The 22,666-nt window shown below is 34.3% G+C and overlaps 1 protein-coding gene across 11 annotated transcripts in view; it reads left to right on the top strand.

Annotated features, from left to right (window-relative positions):
- Positions 1-22,666, top strand: part of NBEA (neurobeachin) — a 512,894-nt gene that overhangs the window by 87,695 nt on the left and 402,533 nt on the right. For all 11 annotated transcript variants that reach the window (XM_074567614.1, XM_074567653.1, XM_074567643.1 and 8 more), the window contains exons 2-6: positions 1,389-1,620; positions 7,928-8,028; positions 8,282-8,377; positions 12,559-12,680; positions 20,328-20,454. In XM_074567614.1, coding sequence (XP_074423715.1) covers positions 1,389-1,620; positions 7,928-8,028; positions 8,282-8,377; positions 12,559-12,680; positions 20,328-20,454 — 678 coding nt within the window. The remainder of the gene's footprint in view (positions 1-1,388; positions 1,621-7,927; positions 8,029-8,281; positions 8,378-12,558; positions 12,681-20,327; positions 20,455-22,666) is intronic.

Below are 22,666 nucleotides of genomic sequence, written 5' to 3'. Positions count from 1 at the left end.
CCATCCAAAAAAAAGTTAGCATAGTATTTCAACTTGCTTCTTGTTTGGAGTTTAATTTGAAAGCAATACCAACTGCTTTTACATAGGCTTTGAAATAGCCTTCTATTAAAAGTGAGCATTGAAGTTATGCACTTATAAGAGATGAATTATTTGAATATCTTTAATTTAAAACATATTATTGCAATTTGAATTATGTAACTTCCTGAAACAAATATAAAAGAATGTATTAAAATAATTTTAGAATTAATTTATTCTGTTCTTTGTCTTTCTGAATAAGGTAATATATTTTGCAGTTACTGAAATTTAACATTGATGCTTTCAAAATTCTTCAAGGTTATACTAGGATAAAGTAGGATGCATAAGAGTCAGTCTTTGTCTCCTTCAAATTGAAAGATGTTTCTATCATTAAAAGGGGATTTTTTTTTTAAACTGAGTTTCATATTCAGTTCAGTAAGGTGTGTTGAGTTCATCTTTTTTAAGTTATGCAAGTGACTAATTGAAATTGGTGAATTACATCTCGTAAGATATACTTGGTCTTGACTATGTCTTTTGAAAATTATTGCTAGTTCTATGTTTATTTTTTTTCTCTTCCTCCTAAAATGTGCCTGGTGGTTGTGCTATTTAATTGGAGCTCAGGACAATGGATAGCATTTTGCAAGTATCTGGGTAGATAGGAGTCAAGCTGTGATTTCATCAGTACTGCTGTTAAATCACTTTTCATCTGAGTGCTTGTTCCTCTCCCAGTTCTGTCTCTCCCTTGCGCCAGCAGTCGGTTTCCTGGGCCACACGGTGAACTGATCTGTGGTATAATTAAGCAAGTTTTCTATGTCTGCTGTTGTCCAGAGCAGATCACGGATTCTTTTCTGAGCATGACTGCATGACTATTTGGGTGGTACAATGGAAAGGGCAGTAAGGTCTTGCAAACATGTAACTAAAGAATAGTGTTGGTTTATATCAGGAGAAAACATAGCTAAGTTATTTTCAGTGTCTTTTTTATTTCTGAGCAGGCAAATTTCTTTTCAGAGAACTGTAGGAATGCTTCAATTGCTTCTGAACTTCTCAGTTTCTGCAGCTTCTGCAGGCTGGGCCAGGCTACTATTTCAATTACTTTATTTCAAGTATCTTTTGATTTTATTTTATGAAAGTGTCGTATTCAGCACTATGACAAAATTGAAGGTAATATTTTATGATATGTGTATTTTGTACAAGCTGTGTTTTGCATAGCATGATTGTTAATTTGCTGCCTTACAGATCATAGCTGTGAGTTTCCCTGTCAAAATTACCTCTCTCATCATGCAAAAAATATTCAGTGTTGGTCACAATGGAGGTATGAAAGACAGTGAACTATGTATTTCGGGTTGTAATGCTGTTCTTGTTTTCTTTTGTAGCTGGTTGGTGGCGAATTTGATCTAGAGATGAACTTTATAATCCAGGATGCAGAGAGCATTACGTGCATGTCAGAGCTTTTGGAGCACTGTGATGTAACGTGCCAAGCAGAAATCTGGAGTATGTTCACAGCCATTCTACGTAAAAGTGTCCGTAATTTACAGACTAGCACGGAAGTTGGCTTAATTGAACAGGTACTGCTGAAGATGAGTACTGTGGACGACATGATTGCAGGTATAAATTGCCAACTGGTAAAATATTTATTACATTCTTGAACTGTCAACACTGTGTGATTATGGAAGGGTTTGGGGTGTCTTGTTTTTTGCTTATTGTGCTATTTTGGTTAGTACTGCTATTAAGTCAGAAGTACTTTTTTATCAATTTCAGAAAAAATACAAAAATGTATTCTTAGCTTAAAAAAGTAGCATTGTTTAAATTAAGCACCTGTTAGTTCATCTGAGAAGATGACGTTATCTTAGTGACACAAAAAAACAATTTTGAACATCATTAAGAACAGTACATGTTAGACTTTTTAACTGTCAAGGTAACATTTTCGTTTTTAAGTGCATTGATCGTTTTGAATTATTCAGATGTTAGAATTGTTATTATGATCCACTTTAAACATAACCTAGACCTGACGGCATATCAGAAATTACTCATAGCTTTGAATGCTGGACATCAGGATAATATTAAATGATCCTTTCATAATGTATAGCTGTGCTCACTATAACGTCTCTTTGGTTTTTATAGTTGTGGTTTTTAACATCCTATAATTTTTTAGAGCATAACAAAAATAACATAATTTGTTCACTTACTGAAAATAAGTGGTGAAGTTGTTGCACAGCTAAGGTTTTCAGAGTACTTTTGAGGGAGTTTCAGTTATTCTGTACTACATCCTTTCAGTAGTAGGGTACAGATTAGTCTTGAATTACTAGAGGAGCGGGTTTGGTTATCACATTTAAATATGAGAGCTACATATGATTAGTATTTATCTACTTATTTTTCTTAGGGAGAAACTTAAGCCAAGCAGTTTCTTTCAACTCAATGTGAAAGTAGTTCTTAGTTTTCCTATAGTTTGTGACTGATAGTAGGATACTTAAATTGTGAGGCATGATTGAAAGATTGAAGAGGTTTGTCTTCCGTAATTCTAAGATTTTAGTTTATGATCTGATTCCTGACACATATATAGGCTTTGTGGAAGAGTAAACCAGCAAGGATTTCAGACCAGAAACAAGAGGAGGGTAACAGCAGCATGAAAACTGGATTATTCAGGAATGGTTTTGTCCTTGGCTTTTTTTCAGTATAATGGTGTCTGTAATATTCATTATTTGAAAAAGCTATGTTCTCTATTTCGAAGCAAGTCTAGCAAACACCTTGTTGATTAGAAATGTATGTGTATGCTAAATATTGTACTGCAACATTCAGACTGAAGTATAACGGATCAATAAATTCACAGACCAATGTTTTTCACCAAGTATGTTTTGTTTTGCAGGACTTGTAAATATGTCAGAATAGTATAAGGGCAAAGATATTGTTTTATTCCACATTAAATGTAAGATATTAGTTGATGAAAACAAACATTTCTATCTTGAAGTTTTTCAGGGTTTCACTCAAGGAAACAATGTGCTTACATCAGTAATCATACCAATAAAATTTGTCCAAATCGAGCTCCCCTAAATAGTACTTCTGTATGTGGCATATATATCTGTAATGGTGTCCCCATTAGAGAGAATTTTTAAAAACGCTTAGCTAATTGTAGAAGTCAGAAATCAAGAGTGTAGGATCTGGCTTCCAGGAGCATTTGGGAATTGAAAAATCACTCTGAATTTACAACTATTAATATAAGTCAGGGGTAGTACATTAATGAAAAAAGCAGTGGAGCCTCTTCCCCGTTAATCTTTTTCTGAGAGTGGTCACACAGTACTTCAGAAAGAGACCTGCAGAAAAAAACATCAGTAAGCTTGCTCTTCTCTATACTTACACAGATGAAAAGAGCACATATTTAATTTAAAATCAAACCTGAAGATTGGAATTCTGATGGCCTTTTAGCTCTACAGTGTGTGTCATATTGTCTGAGTAGTCTTCTATATATTATGAGCAGGAATTTAATAGAGTCACGCTTTGTAGGGTCTTTCTCTGATAACTGTAAATAGATGCGAATGTGGGGGTTTTGAGAATTTTTCTGACAGACATGGAAGCAACCGAATTCGTCATTTTGCTTTTATGTCTTGATTTCTGCAAGGACTTCAGCACCCTTTTATAAATGACAATGCTGTTGGTAATAAGTCAGAAGTAATAAATATGGTCATGTCATAACTATTTCAATGGTAGGCATTTGATGGCAAAATCAGTGACAATTAATGCAGTATCTGTGTTGCCTAATCTGCTATGCAGATGTTGAAGCCATAATTGACACCAGATGTATGTAGAACTACTTTGCCCCAAATATTGCTACGAACTTTCCAAACCCAGAGAATAAAGTAAGAAATTTTGTGGCAAAATGATTTTTAACATTCAGGGAGGGTGTTTTGAACAAGAACGTGTTAGTGCTTACTCCTAGGAAGTTAGTACCACTTTTTTTGCAAAACAGTTGCTAGTGCTCTGTCAACCCAATATTTTGCAATTGGCTTTTATCATCTTTAAAGGGTACAGGTATTCCATTTTTTTATTTGTTTGTTTTGGGACTTGTTTTGTTTGTTTTTAGGGCCTCTCACTGGTTCCTTTGTGAAATGCTGTGATTAGACCTAGATAAGGTTTAAATAGACAAGACAGGCATAATATCTGTTTTATGTTCTGACAGCACGCTTGCAGGACCGGTCTGAGTCTGAAGCCACTCTTCTCTGGTTTTATGAAAGTAAGACAACAGCAAATAAAGACGTACACAATCTTTTGCAGTGAGAAGAACTTGTCTGTCTGTTTAAAGGAATACTATCTTATTCGTGAGCCTTCTCAGCACTTTATATCACTTTTTGAGATTTTGCAGATTCAATCTTAATCACCTTGAAAGTCTCAACTGCAATCCAAATGGGATCATTACCACTTGTATTCCAGTTTACTTTCCAGAAGCATCACCTGTGAGGAGTCATCTTTGTACTGTGATAATCTTTTATACAAAGATAGGGCATGGTCAGACATTTTATCAGTGCTTAAGGGGAAAAGATTTCTATAATACTTGCATAGGCAATTGGCACTTTTTTTTTTTTTTAAACAGCTGCACAGGATCGTCCTTGAGGAGTTCACTTTAGAGTTCTCTATTTGCAGGTGATGAGTAGTGAAGCAGATCATCTGCTCTGAGAGGCTCTTTGTGATAGTGCGTCTGTAGTACCTTCAGAGAAGTCTGAATGGTGAATGAGAAAGTAGCCTAAACTCCTACAGAGCGCATATGTCTCCCTTGAGCCCTGTTTTATTTCCCGTAGTTCTGTTGTGATGCTGTAGGTAATTGTTCTAAATTTGTTGGAACTCAATTCTTAAGCACTGAAACAGTTCCTAGTTTTTAAGCAGAAGTGGTAGGTTGTGACTGCTGTCATTAATGGGCTGTTAACAAGCATTTCTCTTCCAAGTGGTTCCATAAGAAAAACTGCAAAATTATCACATTCTCTACTGCCAATCTGTAGAAATTAATTTATTTCACCAACAGAGTTAAAATTCACAATTTCATGTCTGTCTGTTATCAAAAGGTTAAGGAGGCCTGAGGGTAGTTTTCCAAAGTTACATTTCCAATGCTCTTTAATATGTCTTCTAAAGTTAATGCCGTACCATTCATTTTGGTATATGCTCATTGTTACTTGACAGACAGGCAGGCTCTTTTACCATTGTATTTTCATATTAAATGACTGAAGTAAGCATTCCTTCAAGCTTTCTGGTTAATTTGTAGATCATATACAAACTGATTGGTATGAAAGCAGTCAGAAGGTGCCATTAACAGAAATAAAATCTGTTGCATTCAGTGCATTTTAGAAATGCATTAAAAATGAGAAATGGTGCCTGTTTTTTCCTTCTGGATTTAGTATTATTTTACACAATCTTGTTTCTGAAATGAGATCATAGATACCAGTTATGGATGTGATCTTATTTAATATTTAAAAAAAAAGAAGTAAACATGAAAAAAAAATCCAATTGTGGTATGATTTCTGACCTTTGTCTGTTTATAGATGAGTGGATCATTAGGGTTTGTAAACCAGATGTGGACTGACTCTTTTATATGAGATTTCTAATAAGTATGAATAAAGTTACGTAATGGAGCACAGTTCTTTTTAAGTCTTGTTATATATTGAAACAAGAAAGAAACCTTCTTTAGAGGTGTTTACAGCAATATTTTTAATTAGCATTAAGTGCTTCAACTTCCGCAGATGTTCTTTGCTTTATGTTTACTTGTTACCTCCTGGGCTTCAATCTTTCAGGTCTTTGTTTTACCTAGAGTTAAGTTTTTAGGGAATTTATTTCTCTCCATCAATGTTTTATTCATTATTTATAAATATGTATTTCTAATGCCTGTAGGTTATCAACATCATCAGTAGAAATAAGAAATTTTCTGTGCCATGAGGTAGTACAGGGCTACAACAATGAAACAAAGCAGCACATGTTCGGTAATTTTAAAAACCTGACGATCATATCTGAGTTTGACTGTATTAGTTTACAGTTTTGCATTTATGGTAGAAGATTTTTTTTTTTTAATGATGTTCTGATTATCACCAAACAACATTTCTTCTACGCAACAATTTTTCTCTGTAAAGGAAGCAAAATTTTAAGTAGCTTGATGACTACAAAATAAGACTTGGGAAATTCTCAGCCAAAGATTAGTATTCCCTTGTGCTGATTTCCCTTTCTGAGTTTTCAGCGTGTTACTGTCCTAAAATTCTGATCACGTAGAATACGTGCAATCACTGCCAGGTTCACGTTGCAGGCTGGAGACTGTACAGTGAAGGCGGCAGATGCTTGTAGGTACTAGAGGAGGAGCCGAGTCATAGAATTCACCATTGTAAGAAACAAGGTATTTTAGTTTTCTTGGCTTTATTATTGCTTTCCCTTAAGAAATTCTGTCACAAATATAATGTGGCACTAATTTTAAAGGGAAGATTAAATAAACTCTTCCTTTAAAGAACTGGGGGGGTAAACAATTCTATTCTTGAACATTAGGAATATATTCAGATCTTACAGTGAAAATGTCTGCAAATTACAGTGTTTTTGTTTTGCCTTTCCTGACATGCAGTTTCACTCATGGAAAAACTTACTATGTCTCCTGTAAATGAAATGATATTTCATTCTTTGCACATGCCTTTTGCTTACTGAGGACCAGAGGCTGGTTTCATGGTGGAACAAGTTAAATAGGTATTGATGGTTTTACTCAAAAACACATACGTAGGTATTTGCAGAGAGAAAATTATTTTTAAAACAAAATATCAATGTGAAATGTCCTTGAGAAGGATGGATGCTTTTTAAGAATACTCTTTGTCAGGCCCTGTAAGAATCATCCTTTCACTAATGAACAAGGAGAGCCTGTAGTCCTGGAAATAAGATATTAGCTTATTCATGTCTTCTATGAATTTTATGGGGGGATTTTTGTGATTGTTCAACAGACTGAAAAAGTTTGTTAATGCCCATTCTGTTGTGTCATAGCTTTTTTGTTTTGGAAACTCTGTACTTCTCTACTTGATCTCTGAATTAAATTTCTTATGCCACATCTCTGAAGATAAGCAAATTGTTTTTCCTCCTGCTAGAGGAAGTAGTAATTCTTAGTGCATTTTACTCCATAAGAAAGTGTGCAGTATAAGGCGACGTTCAGCATCCCACGGGCTAACAAATCCTTAAAATGAAATTCTGTGTTTTAAAATAAAGGTCCAAGCACTAGCAGTTATTTTAAACCTGATATTCTATGAAAGGCAGGCTATGTAATGCTATTACTTTAAATGTTTACAGGTTTCGAGATGTTTTAATGAAAGATGTATTACATAAATTTGTTAGCATTTCTGATCACTTCTTTTTATTATGGTCTTTTATTGTTTTCTCACTATGATTTTTTTTTTAGGTTTTTTGGTGTGTTTTTGTTTGCTTCTTTGTTTTTCCTGGCCTTTCATTCTGGTACAAGTTGGAAGCTTTATCACTGTAGCAAAACCATACAAATTCTCAGTATTATGTACCGTGCTTAAGTTAAAGAAAAATGCCAAGCATCTTTTAGGTCAGAAATTTTTGAAAAATACTAACATCAGAGGAATGAAGAAACCCTTATGCAAAAAGTATGTAACAGAAAGGAGAAACAGAAGTTCATAATGTGTGATGAATGTTATGAAATAGGAAGAATTAATTATTCATAAATTTAATAGATAGTTTGTTCAAAGTCTGATGCAAAATCTAAAACTGCATATGTAATTTCTTTTTAATTACTAAAATAGTGAGAATATTAAATCCTTTGTAAAATATTTAAGGCAACCAATAAGTTTGGTTTTTAGAATTTGTGAATACACTTTTAAAGGTATTAACTTTTCAGCTTTTTTGTCAAAACAATGAAATTCAGAGTTCAGAATAACTTTATTTTCCTTTGAAGATCTTCTAGTTGATATGTTGGGGGTTCTTGCCAGCTACAGCATCACTGTCAAAGAGTTGAAGCTTTTGTTCAGCATGCTTCGAGGCGAAAATGGAATCTGGGTAAGCTGTGATCAGATAAAGCATTAAGTGTCATTCCATTAGAGCCTGAAGTTAACATAAATTGTCTCCTGGGACATATAAACTTGAATTATTTTTTTTTTTGTGTTGATTGAACATATATTTATGAAGTATTTTTGCTAACTACTTTAGAATTAATTTGCTGTGTTGTTTGAAAACTGTCCAGTTTCCGTTGTAGCCTAGAGAGTACGAAAATAGCTGTATTGACTTTTGTGCAATGTTCTTGTTTTCGCAGCCAAGACATGCGGTTAAACTATTATCAGTCCTTAATCAGATGCCACAGAGACATGGGCCTGATACCTTTTTCAACTTCCCAGGCTGTAGTGCTGCAGTAAGTTTTCAACAAAAATACTACAACTTGAGAAACAAATAAATTGCTCCTCATTTGCATTTGCTTTCATTTGTTTTTGGAAATTATTGAAAAGGAAATGAGGGGAGAAGTACATGCTTGAGTAGCATAGACCTTGCCTTCCATAGATTTGCAAGGTAGCTGTAGTGTTGAGAAGTTGCACTTGTGAGGTTAGAATGTAAAATAGCAGATTTTTGTCTGTGGAAATGATCATAAAAGTGAAAACTGAAAATTCCAAAGAACAGTATTATTTTATTTGAATGATGTAATTGATATTATATAAATCAAGGCTTGAGGAAAATATAGGTATGAGCTTGTGCATGTCACTGCAACTTACAGTGACAGCTTAATCACAAATTTTATTATATCTTTTTCGTTTTGTATGAACTCCATCAGCTGTTTCCTTTCCCTCAAAGCGGTGATTTAAATGTGGTCTTCTTTTGGCTTTACATTTTGACATAACTTACAATGGTGAAATTGTATTCCTTTCTAAACCTTCTCAAATAGATATTCTCTCTTCCATTCACTGCATGTACATTCAGAAAAACCTACAAATGAATTAAAATACTGTATACAGATTTACAAATACAATTACTAGGGCAGTAAACACAAATTCTTAAAAATGAGAAATCCAGATTTGAGGTTCAATTCCATTCTGATATGGAATATGATATGCTCGTGGTAGAACTTGGAATCTTTAAAGGGGAAATAATCCTGGGATCTCTGTCTTTTCATGCCGGTGCATGAAGGCTGGTAGGAGCTTCACTTGGGCTATTCTACTTGTATTTCCTCAATAGCACTGATGATAGTTTTTTTTTCAAACATAAACCACCACTTGCTTTTCTTTGTGAATACAGCTGTTGGTGTGGTAGATTGCGTCAGGGAAATAAACTGGCTGAAATCACTGTTTTTCACCTGGGTTATTTTTGGCTAGATCACTTCCCTGATCTTGTTTGATATTCAGCTGCACAAAACAGATGTGTCAGCAAAACACATGGGCCAGATTGTGTAACGAATTAATTACTGAGTTTGAAAGAGAGAGTTTCATTCGCTAGTGCTAAATTAAAACCACAGTTAACCTCTCCTAAAAGTACATGCAGTAGCAAGACAGCTGTTGCAGAATATGAATGTCTACAATGACACATACTGCTTTGACATTTGTGGGCTTCAGAGGCAAATGCTGCTGAAATGTCTCTCTTAAATTTAATTTTGTATTAGAGCTTCAAAAAACGTTTTGCAGGGAAAGAATTTCAAATATTCCTCCCTGTCCAAGGAGATGCATCAGTTATTGGAAATCATATTTAAAATTAAGTTCTCCGTACTGACAGTTTTACAGGGGCATAAAGTCTCTTGATTGAAATGAACAATAGGCATTGAAAGAAAGAAAAGAAGAGAAGGCTCTGAGGAGACTTTATAGCAGCCTTCCAGTACTTAAAGGGGGCTTACAGAAAAGGTGGAGAGGGACTCTTTGTCAGGGAGTGTTGCAATAGGATGAGGGGTAATGGTTTTAAACTGAAAGAGGGGAAATTTAGATTAGATATTAGGAAGAAATTCTTTACTCTGAGGGTTGTGAGACACTGGCACAGGTTGCCCAGAGAAGCTGTGGATGCCCCATCCCTGGAAGTGTTCAAGGCCAGGCTGGATGGGGCTTTGAGCAGCCTGGTCTAGTGGGAGGTGTCCCTGCCCATGGCAGGGGGGTTGGAACTAGATGATCTTTAAGGTCCCTTCCAACCTGAACCATTCTGTGATTCTATGATTTCTCTTTTCTGGGTTAGGATCTTATTTCACATACCACTCATCATTGACTGTGTACCTGTAAATCAAGAAATAGGAGTTTCAAATTTACATTTCTTGAGTAGTGCCCATTGGATTACACTATCAAATTCTGTAGAGAAGTCATCCTCTGAAGTGGACCAAGGGCGATTACTTATAAAATGACCCAAACAACACAGCACTTCATTAGAAGAAAGAGAAAGGATAGGACCTAGTTTACTAGCACTGAGTTCAGGTTTTCAGGTGTGATGCACAGTGGACATCAGACAGAGACATCAGACAGGGAAACAGCGTAATGTTTACCTGGCATGATAAATATCACGTTGGTCCTCTTTAATGTTGTGTGCATGCTCCTTGTATGAGCAAGACTTCAGTGGTGGTATGAAAGAGCCAAGAGTCTACTGAAACAGTTTCCCGATCTACTGGTGAGATCTGCTTCACTACCCTGATTGAAGGGCTCTTCCCAGTAGTGTTACATCTCTGCCAGTCTCTATAAGTAGAACATTAGTCACTCCATTAGGAGAACACCTTGTGGTGGTGGTAGTATTCCCAGGTGTTGTTCCTGTTTGTCATCAAGTAGCAATTTTCCTGTTTCAGAAGGGGAACTCCCTCTCAGGAGGCAGGAGTGATATCCCAAAGAAGTTCCTTGAAATATTTTGTACTGAGCAGTTAGTACCAGGCTAGTAGCAGAATTCGTGTTATTTCTTTTGTCTAGTCAAATACTAGCATGATCTGAGCACGTTGCTGTGTCTAATTACAAAATTTACTGTGAGTTCCCTGTCATTCTTAATAACCTATTTCTCTGCTCTTAAAACCTTTTCAGCAATTGCCTTGCATATAAAAATAAGGAACAGTCAGCCCCACTCTGGACCATTTTTTTACGTACTTGACTACATTGGCATAGAATCTTAGCGTGGTTATTGTGACTCTATTGACAAAAGAATCATATTTGTTCTCATTTTAAGCAATAAAGGAGCTTGCTACAATTCTTTGTAGTCTTCTGTATGAATCAGGACAGTACAAGATTTGAGCGCTGCTGAAAAAGTATTTCCAACTGTGACTAATAAGTATCACACAGAATCACAGAAGGATTGAGGTTGAAAGGGGCCTCTGGAGGTCATCTCAGCCAACCTCCCTGTGCTGAATCAGGGCCACCTAGAGCAGGCTACCCAGGACCCATGTTCAGATGGCTTTTGAGCATCTCCAAGGGTGGAGATTCCACAAGCTTTCTGTGTAACCTGTGCCAGTGCTCAGTAGTATCAGTGGTAGCTTTGATAAGAACATAGTACCATCAGTGCAAGGACTAATTAACTAGGCTTCATTATTTTAAAGTGTAGTAAGAGCCTAAATTATCGTACTGAAGCTGAAAAATATCAATTAAATGCACTTAGAGATAACATGCTATAGTAATTTAGAAAATTATTTTCTTCTGTTTGACATTTATATACAACTTATTGCAAGAAATAGTATCAAAGGCTATTATTCCTTAACTACCTTTGTGTAAGATATTCTATATTTTGTCTGATGGAGGAGAAAGAATGTATTGTAATGAGTGCATACTACAGTAATCTAAATTATTACAAACATTTAGTTTCTTAAAATTTCTTAATTACTTAATTTTGTGTATAGTTATCCTACTGAGGGGAAAAAATGTTTTCTTTTAGCGGTATCATAGAAAAACTGATTTAGTAAATGACGTCAGAAGTTCAACTTCAAAGTTAGATCGGGTATGCAGGGTCTTGCCCAGGGATAAAGAGTTCTCTGAAACCTCTTTATCAGTGTCAGCCCAGAAAAATAAAATATTGAAAAATCAAATTTCTTTCCAGGCCATGCCTTAATATTAATTTTTTTGACTGAGAATGGGACTAAGATTTTCAGGCTCTTATCTTACTGTTTATAGGGGGAAAAAAAAACCTTTCAGTGCTCTTAAATCTCAGAGAAAAAACTTTTTCATACTGTAGTTTTAACAGTGAATCTCTGTTGTACTATCTACTGAGGTTAATTTTATCTTAATGTTTAAGTCTATTGATGAGGTGAATACTTAATGAAACCTGAATTTATAGTTTAATTCCTGCAGAAGTAATTTTTCTCTTTTTTTTCCTCTTAATATTGCACATTCACTAATTTAATTTCCTGTCCTCTATTGGTAGAATTTATGTACTTAAAAATTAAAGTAGTTTAAATTACAGGAAAAACTAATGCATTTACTCAAATGCACGATTTGAAGGGGTTTTAATACTCTTTTTTAATATTTGAAAGTTAGATCAAATCTGATCTTGAATTACAGGATTTTAGAAAGGCATTCCCTTTAACAATCTCCAAAAATTCATTTTTTGACTTGCTGTTTTCTTCTTTTTTTTTTTTCTTTTTTTTTTTTTTCTCCCTCCCAGGCAATTGCATTGCCTCCTATTGCTAAGTGGCCTTATCAAAATGGATTTACTCTTAACACCTGGTTTCGTATGGATCCCCTAAACAATATCAATGTAGATAAGGATAAACCCTATCTCTATTGGTAAGTAACTTAGAATGCTGCAATTATGGTTTGTTTTGGCTTCCTAATAACTGTTAATCTTTCTCATTGATTTTAGTTTCTGACATGCTTTTTTTCCCCCCCCAAAATACCTGCAGATTTTAATGGCTGTTTACTGTATATAAACTCTTAAAAAAAGTCATCTGTCCTTTTTGCTTTGCAATTTATAAATCCATGGATGCAAGACATTATGCCTTCTGGATAAACTGTAAAATCTAATGTGGTGGTTTCTTTAGCAATTTTAAAATATATTATTTCTTAGAGCTGTAAACTGAGAATGTTTTCATATTTTCTGTTTGGTGTTTAAGATTGTCAGCTGATGTCAGTACTACAAAACAAATCCGTTGTACTCAGACCACACTGTTTGCACATTAGCTAGAGGTAATAGAAAGTAGTAGGTCTGTGAATATAAAACCAGCTTATTGATCACCTGTTCCCAAGAAGGGAAGCTTTATTTCCTAATAGATTAATTGCAGGAGAGACAATTTTAGTTTACTTAGGTTTGCTGCTGTGATTAAAATAGAAAGAGTTACATCCTTAATAAAGCCCTCTGATAATTAGAAATTATTATATAAAGGTAAGAATGTTTATTCTATTGGTAAATCATGAGAAAAAGTTTTTTCACTTCAGAAATTAATCATATATCTGCTCAAGTATAGTTGTCTTAGCTAAAGGAAAAAGCAATGAGGAAAATAAGGAATCTTGTGTTGCGTCAGGACATGCTGGTATTTTCTTCAGCACTCCATTCTTTGTGTGTGTATTTTCTATTTAGTATGCTTACTTTTTCTCATATTCTTAAAAACTGTGTATCAGCTGTGCAGACAGATGAGGACTGGACATAAGCAAGCTCTATCAAGTTTTTTCAGCTCAGGAACACAGGAGTAGCATGAAGAGGGAAGTTAACAAAAGTATCGTTTCTCACTTTGTAGTCATTCCAGGTAATCTAAAGAGCAGAAGTTTTTAGTAGTCAGCTGAGGAAAGGACCAGTACATGTGGTCTCAGAAAGGTATTTGTACTATCAATACATAAAAATCTTAGTGTGCATTTACTGGGAAAACCAAAATAATTCATATTTTTTACAGAAAAAATACCTGATTAAAAATAATTTAGGTTTATTCTGAAGAAAAAAATTAATACATTTTCTCTAAACTACCATCTGGGATAACGCTTTTCCATGTGCCCATTTTCTGCTAAGTGCTATAGTATTTTACCATGGCAATTTTTTCAAGCTATTGGCTGTAGGTGTGTTCATTAGTATGGTCTATATTTTATTTATTTTTTAGTCTGTCAAGGACAAGAACAAATGCAATTATAGGATTGAACAAGCATACAGGAATTTAACAGGATCATTTGTTTCTCAGACAGAATTTATGTTTCAGGATTGGCAGCTTTAGGTGGTTTGAGAATTAGTTGCTGCCTCAGAGCAGGAAAAGCATATTAAAAGTTGCACAGCCCATGATGTATGCTGCTTTTCTTAGGGTTAGTAGTGTAGAAAGACCTTTAGTCTGGGTGATGAATATGATTTCCTCTGATTCCAATATAACGCAGAAGCAGCAATGTCATTAGGTTAGAATAACTTCAGGTGTTTGATTATTTATTTTTTAATACATATTTTTTGCCATGATGTAGTTCTGATGTTTATTATGATTTGATTACAACTCTTTCTGAATTCTAAGATTTTTGAGCATGCTTTTTAGCATATTTTTTGCACTGAAATACTTTGAAATCCTCCATCTTTCAAGCTTTCCCGAATATTTTTGTATACTTCATATTTGTCTGTGTCAGAAGGAATTTACTTTTATTTCCATTTTTAAGTATATTGGTTTAGACCTTTTCTCCAAAAATATAGCCTATATTCACTTTGATACAAAGAATTAATAGCTTAAAATAATTGCCACATCTACTCAAACAGCTGTCTTTAATAAACAGATTTTTCCTGTATTAGAGTGTTTGTTTTTGAAAAAGTCAATGAGTAAACCCCACAAAGCTGCCCTTTGAGTTATCAAAGAAAACTGAATTTTTTCCTTCAAAAGAATTCTAGGTCTAACCTTAACATTTTATGCTAAATAATATTTTTTTTTATTAACACACCTCTTATTAGCAACAACCATAACATTTCCATGTTTGCTTAAAAAATGTCCACTGACAGTATGATTTTAAGTTATAATAAGTAACTTTAATATAATATCTATTTATTAGATTGATTAAAGAGTCTAGCAGCGTAAGAAAGCATGTTTTTTTCTACAAGTTTATCTTTCCCCATGGTTCATGTGTGCTTTTCTTTGTTTTTATGTTTTCATAACGCAGAACATACCAAAATAATGTTGTCTTTATTTTGTTGCTGCAGTTTGAAAACTTGGGTAGAAAGTATAGCCCCAAAACATACAGAGTTTCAGCTCTCTTACTGTAGCACATAAAGAATAACCTCTCTAGTAAGCACAGGTGTTTTGCTGCATGCACAGACTCTTCAAGTAATCTTTGGACATATCTGTGATGAATAAATGACTTGTTATCTCACACACACGCACACTTGCATACACAAATCTTTAATTATAGTTCAGTGTTTCACTTTCTTATGTTGCCTCTTGTTGTGGAATATAAGTAAAAGAATAGTATATGAGTCACAGAAAGAAGTCAGTCTTACAGAAATAAAATGACAAAATTGAGTCTGTGTAAATGTAATGTGTGTGTAATACACATAAGAGAAACTGAATATACCAACCTCAGAAGGAAATTAGGAACAATGCAAATACTTGTCATTTTTATATAGTGGCTTAAACCAACCCATAAGTAATAATTAAAAAGAGGAAAAATATTCAAACTAAATCATTCATCTAAACTTCTTTGTGCAGATTTTAGACTTTGCCACATGAAAGTGAGTCAAACACAACCACCGCCAAGAGGAAGAGATCAAAGCAAAGATTTGTTTTCTTTCAGTGTGCTTTTTGGACACGTAATACCTTTTTTCTGTTTAACTCAGTGAAAAATGTGTTATATAAATTAACTCTTTCTTCATAGTTTCTTCTTAAAAGTCATCTGTCTTTTAAATAATCTTTATTTTAAAAGCCATAACTTAGTAGTGTGCACAACTTCAAAGAGGACTCTGATTTGAAGCAGAGGTACTGAAAGCAACGTCAGCTAGAACAGGTTCCTCGGGACCTTCTCCAGTCAGGTTTTTGAATATCTTCACAAGTGGAGACCTCACAACCTTACTGGGAAACCTGTAACAGTCTTTGACCACACTCACAATGAAAAAGTTTATCAGTTTCAATTTGTGTCCATTGAGTCTTGTCCTTTCAGTGGATGTCACTGAGAAGTCTCTAGCTCAGTCTTCTTTACTCCCCACCCATCAGGTATTGATACATGCCTTCTCTTCTCCAGGCTAAACAATCCCATATCTCAGCCTCTTCTCATGAGTCAGAGGCTTTGATCATTCAGTCATCTTTGTGGCCCTTTGCTGGACTCTCTCTGGTATGTCCACGTCTCTCTTGTATTGTGCAGCCCAGAACTGGACAGAATACTCCAGGTGTGGTCTCTGCAGTGTTGAGGACAGGGGAAGGATCACCTCCCTCAACCTGCTGGTGTCATGGTTTGCGCTAGGCTGGCCACTAAATGAATGATAGTTGTTCTCTTTAACCTCTCTCTGCCTTCCCTGAAGAGAAAGGAAAGAGAATAAGAGAAATAGAGAGTTATGGGTTGAAAAGAACTGCTGTAATGAAATATTAATAATAAAAAGATAATAATGTTATATATTTCATAATTGTTGTTTTTTGCCCTTAAAACATCTGAGTGCTTCCACAACTATTTAATGAAAGAATGGCTAAAACTTCTGAAAGAACATTCTAAATTTTATTTTTACTGATGTAGAGACAAGAAAAAACAAAACAAAGAAAAAACCAAAAATAAGCCCCCCAAAAAAAGCAAAAAAAAAAGCAAAAAAAAAACCAACAAAAAAAAACCCCAAAACCACAAAGCAAGCTGTCTAGACTTTTCAGTCTTTCTCTAGAGCTAATAATAATAGATATAATGCAGAACAGTTGCAAAAGCACATAATGGAACTCCAAAGTTAGTCGAAAAGAAAGGTGTTTTTTTCTTTCTTCAGGCAAGAATGAATTAATATCTTCTCAATCTCAGCACTATGATCATATGTTAAATTGCTCGTAAAATCCTAAGCTAAAGAAACTGGAATCACTAAACAGTTTCACCACTGGATGGAAGAATGCTTGCCTGCTATTGAATTGTAATAACATCCAGTAGCTGCTTTGAGAAACTGGCTGAAATGAAACATAACTATATGGGGTTTATGAACAATCTGTAGTAAAATTGTATGCCAGCTGCTATGGGAGGTTGTTAAAGGCTTATAAAACCATATGGGTGTTGATAGTACTGCTTTTGTTGTCTCTGTGCATTTCATCTTTGGATGTGGCAAATTCTGCATGTGTAGGTAACTGGTGAGAGAATTTCTGTGCAGTATCCTAGAGACCAGTCCTAGCCTACTTTACCTTTGGCAAGAAATAAAATGTGAAGACTAACATAATCTGTATATTATAATGTTGAGGTAAAGAGAGAACATATCTGAGTTCTCAGTTTATCAGCTGCCGTTGTATTAAAATGCTAATTCATTTGGGCAAAAAAGTAAAATCTTGGTTAAGCTTCATGTTTAGAAAATCATTCATTCTATTCCAAAAGAAGATTCCTGCTAAGAAATGAACTATTTTTTCATTATTTCATTGCTTTCTTGTCTTCATATGCTGAACTCCAGCAAGTTACACATCTAAGGACAGTTCAGTGCCTAAAATTTCAGGAATGATCTGGTTTGACCATAATGGTGACAAAATCAACCCTGTGGGGGTTAGGAAAGGGAAAAATTTTGAAAGTGTAGATATTTCTTCGAGAGCCATTCTTTTTTACAGAGTATTTCCAGTGTATAACAAAATGCTTCCTAGCTCCTGTTCAAAGTAGTAGGATGCATTTTACACAATTTAAATAGTGTTTTAGCAGGTAAAAATGTGATGGTATTTAGAATGATTGATTGTTGGTAATTTAAAAAAAAAAACAAACATTTGACATCTCTAATCAAATAACGCTACAGCATATGTCAGAACATAGTCAATCTATGTATTTTTTTTTTATATCCTTCAAATTGAGATTCTGTTATAGCCAAAACCATTTTAGCTTGTAGAGATGGCTTTTGTTGCTGAGAAACAAATATGACATTGTGAGAGATGCAGCTACCTGGTGAAAAGTTCTTTGAATGGTGTAAACCCCCAAGGAGGTAAATCAGAGTCTCAAACTAGCCCACAGCACATTAGTTGTGCTTATTGTAATAGCCTTATTTTAAGGTTTTTAACCTTCATGTTATTGTACAAAATTCGGTACTGTGGTTGTGCGGGTTATTTGAGTATATAAGTAATGCAGGTTATATACTTGTATGAGTAACGTTCTCCCATGAGGCTATTCACTGTTCCTTTTGTTGCGGGGTATAGCTGCCTAGGAGATCATTGTGGAAGCCAAATCATTGAAATGATCTGTGTTAAAAATAGCCTTCAAAAGATATGGAAGGATGGCAGTGTTATAAATTGTCTTCACTGTTGAGGTCAGTGGTGATGAACAGTATGTAAATTTTCTCTTCATTCTTAGATTGTATCTTAGGTTTATTTAGAGAGGATTTTTTTAGCTTTGTAAGAGTGCCCTTTTTTTTTTTTGCAAGGAGGGTTGCGTGGAAGCCTGTACAAAGGGCTGTGGCAGGGAATAATGCTCCTTTCCAGCACAGCAGCTTGAGGGGAGAGAAAATTGTGTACGATGTATAGAGGCAGATGGAAGAATGAACAAACCACAGCCTAAATTTGAGAAAATAGAGCTTCTGAAGCACCTTAACGGGTTGCTAAAGGGAAAGAGCAAACCAAGCCATGCCTCAAGACCAAGAGAACCACTTTGATGACCAGAGATCATGCAGGTAGTATTCTGCAACTCAGAAGATGACTGTAATCAAGGCTGGATATAAGGACTTCTGTGCTAGGTCCCATTGAGACGGAGAAGAGTCATCTATGGATGTTATTACTCCTGTTTAGCCTGATCACTCTGATCTTCACATTTAATAGAATATTCTAATTAATCATAACAAAAGTGGTTTAACAATTAAGCACTTTAAATTTTTAAAATTTAAAAATTCCCTCATAGGAGAAGAACATCTAAGCTCTGGCCACCTCAGGGTCTAGTCACATCACCCATCTTGTAAGGTGTTTCTTTTTTTCAGAACGTCATGGTTTATCCGCTATATTTTTGACAATGAGGAAAGAGAAAAATCTGATTCTCTCCTTCATTAATGTACAGATTTAACTGTAAGTTTCAGAAGATGGAATTAGGTCTATAGCTATAGAATTTTTCTGCACGTTAAGATTGTATTTATGTAGTTGGGTGGATGAAAGCTGTAGAATTTCAGCAGCAAGTAAGATGAAATCTGAACTTGGTATTTGCATGTGCCTTTCACCTCTTAATCCTACTATGAAAAACCTAGTAAAAGTGTTGGATGAAAATGTTACAACAATGAAACCATTTAAAACATCATTATGTAAAAATGAAATTATTTTATGTCACCAACATTAAGGAAATGAGGAAGTGTTAATTAGTGAGCTACAGGAGTATATACAAATGTTCAAAATTGGTCATGTTTTCTTTTCTTATACTTGAAAAGTTGCTTTTCAGAAGTTATCTATTAAGTTCACCACTTAGACCTTTTATTTCAGCCATTGGTTATTTTTATAACCTGATTGGTAATGAGTTTAAAAAAAAATATAGGCTAAAAGCTGTATAAATTGTGCTCCATATTAATGATAGCAGGGTTTTCTTTATTGTACTTAGCTTTTCAGAAGGGAATAAGACTTAGCTGTAGATATGGACTTACCTTTTTAAAAATGCGCTGTGTAATGCCATTCATTAATTTCCACCAGCTGTCTTTGCAAAATGTCTTTTAAGAAGTCCAGAATTTCTCTTTACAATTCTTTTGTTTTCAAATATAATTAGAGAAATGTCTGAGCTTTCTGCATTATCTTTCTATACGATATTTGTCACAGGAAAGCCCTTACTAAACTTACTTAAATTAAAATTGCAGTCTTTTATCAATTTGACAAATGAAAATAAATCCACAACTCGGATGGTTAAAGCTTCATAGATCATTAGCATAACTAAATCATAAGTCTTGAAAAAGAGCTAATTCTTGTGTGTAGTAATTACCTTGAATCCAAATTGGTTTGTCATACCGGCTGCATTGTTCTCCCAACCCCGTAAAATTACAAGGCATCTCGCATTTGTTCTGTGATTGATTTTTCTTTACAACTTAAATCAGATGTGTTATTTTAAATGACGATGAATTAGGAAACTGAGGGAAAAACCTGACAGATAAAATATTTACCATCTTGGATGTTTGTAAAGGAAAAAAAAAAACACACTGATTTTTGGAACGTAGCCTAGAATCAAGTTAGTGATGACGGTTAGTAGCTCTTCCCAAAGAAATGCTGTGGAGACTAATTTCTTTTCTTTGTCAAGGCAATTTAAAGTAATATTTGGACCTTGTTTTGTTATACAGTAATTCCTCTTTTTCTAATTTCATTAATAATTCTTTTTTTTCAGTTTCCGCACTAGCAAAGGTGTTGGGTATTCTGCTCATTTTGTTGGCAACTGCTTAATAGTTACATCATTGAAGTCAAAAGGCAAAGGTTTCCAGCACTGTGTGAAGTATGACTTTCAGCCACGCAAGGTAAGCAAAGTGGTATTCACAATAAAGAATAACAACAAAAAAGTTGCAAAGTATGTCCTGAAAGAAGTGCTAAAATCCCTTTAGTGCCATAATGGTACTAATAATCTATAATTGCTTATTTATAAGTAGCTTCTCTGATGGCCATGCAAAGTTTTAGGTCAGTTACAGACCAGAATCAATTCAAGAAAAATGTAATAATTTATAAGTAACATTTCTATGGAATCAACTTGTTTTTAAAAATACTGCTTAATTAGCTTCAGATAGAGAAGAATTTTCAGTATTTGTAAAATGATTGTATTTTCTTTTTAAAAGGTCATCATTCTATTTCTGAACATTCAGTACTTGGTAACTTCGGTGCCTGGAACAATTTTGCTGGCAATGCTACAGTTTCCTTATCTGTTACTGGGAGATATAAGGCTCTGAACTTTCTTCTGTGTCAGTGGTGTTTTGGGATTTCTCATTTTTCATAGTAAATCTTGATTATTTTTCTAGATCATATTAATGTTCATTTCTACTGTATGCCTAGTAGTCCTAGGAGAACAATGATTCTGCTGGCTTCAATATTTCAGTTAGTTGACTGAAGCATTGCCTTTTCTGTACAGCGAGCGTTATGTGTTTGTCATCGATAACAGCCTTGTATGTATTTTGCTGTGAAGCTCATTTCTGATTTTATGGCCTTAGAATTTGTAGATTGAATTTCAGTGCTTGTTTTGTTTTGAGAAACCAGTCTCTTAGGGAGGGAATGCCATCGTTCACTCATCAGCTTTATGTTCTACTATTTGTCTTGGTATGTGTTTGTTATTCAGAATCTCTGATTCTAATTCTATCATGTAGCTTTGAGGTTATTTGTGGTATTTTTTAAAACATAGTAATGTCTTTTTCTAGCATATTACTCAGGGATGTATAAAGCCTTATAAAGACGTATCTGCTGAGTGTATTGAAATGAATGAATTGAAATGAATTCTGTTTTGCAAATTTTATTTAATTTTATAGTCAGAAAAGAGTTTTGATGGCAGTTCAGTTTTTTCTTCTAAAGTAGCACGTCTGATGCTACTGATACTCAACAAATGGAATTGTTAACTTTTGGATTATATTATTGATAAACAAGCATTTGGGACCTAGCTGATCATTTCTTTACTTGTCGATGAAGAAGCAGTCTTTCATATTTAAGCAAGAGACTCTTTTCATAATTTTTATTATGAATTACTAGTTTCTTTCACGCCACACCTGGAAAATTTTAGCTCTTGCTTTCTACTTAAAATAGTTAATTCTGAAATACTAGTACATGTATATCTCATTATATGAATATCAGTTTCAAATAATAATCTGCTGAAGTCCAAATATAACTTCCATGCCAGTTTTATATTTGTCAAAGATCGTGCTTCATACTCTTTGGATCGTATGTCAGATTTAGAAAGTATTTGAAATAAATCTAGAATATGTTTGCAAGTGGTTTCATATGATGCATTTTTTCAATTAATAAGTTGTGTATACATGTATGTGGGAAGGTACATAACACTAATGGAGGAAAGAAAACTTGTCAAATATAATTCCTGACTCTAACAAGTCAAAACACATCCTGTTTAACATGTAGATTCATTTTGTTCATGTTACTTAGGTATTACATTGGTTCCCCTGTGCAAGCGTTGAATGTGTAGATATGTATTAAATAAAAAAAGGTGTGCCCATTTACAAAGCAGTTTACTGTCCAAAGACTAGAGAAGTGTCATTTTTTGTCATCAGATATACTATTTTCCAGCCCTTCACTTCCAGAGGTAGACACTTCAGCAATAGCTTTTGCCAGAAACATCATTCTCATCAAACTTCTGAATAATCTTTTTTTTTACATTTTTGTTGAATCACAGTAAAATTATATATTCAACCCACCTGGTCAAAAGCTTTCTGTAGGCAGATACTAAATTCATGTGAAGATCTTCCCACTGTTAACTATGTCATATGAAACCACTGACAGAATAATATGTAATCTTAATTTAAAACTTTAAGATGTGTTATGTGGTAAATTTAGGTTTTAATTAGTGCATTTTAACGTTGGAAAAGCAAGTATTTATAAAAATACATGGAGAAATTTGGTCATAATATCCCCAAATAGAAAATGTGGGTGTAGTATAATAGACTGACCTCTCAACAGAGCTATAAACTGGCTTTGGCAGTGTTGTGTTTAACATGTCTATACTGCTTTTTGGGACTCCAA

The sequence above is a fragment of the Larus michahellis genome, chromosome 1 (assembly GCF_964199755.1).
Source record: "Larus michahellis chromosome 1, bLarMic1.1, whole genome shotgun sequence".
NCBI classification, from domain to species: Eukaryota; Metazoa; Chordata; class Aves; order Charadriiformes; family Laridae; genus Larus; species Larus michahellis.
The sequence above is the reverse complement of the archived record's forward strand: the minus strand, read 5'-3'. Positions and strand labels throughout refer to the sequence as shown.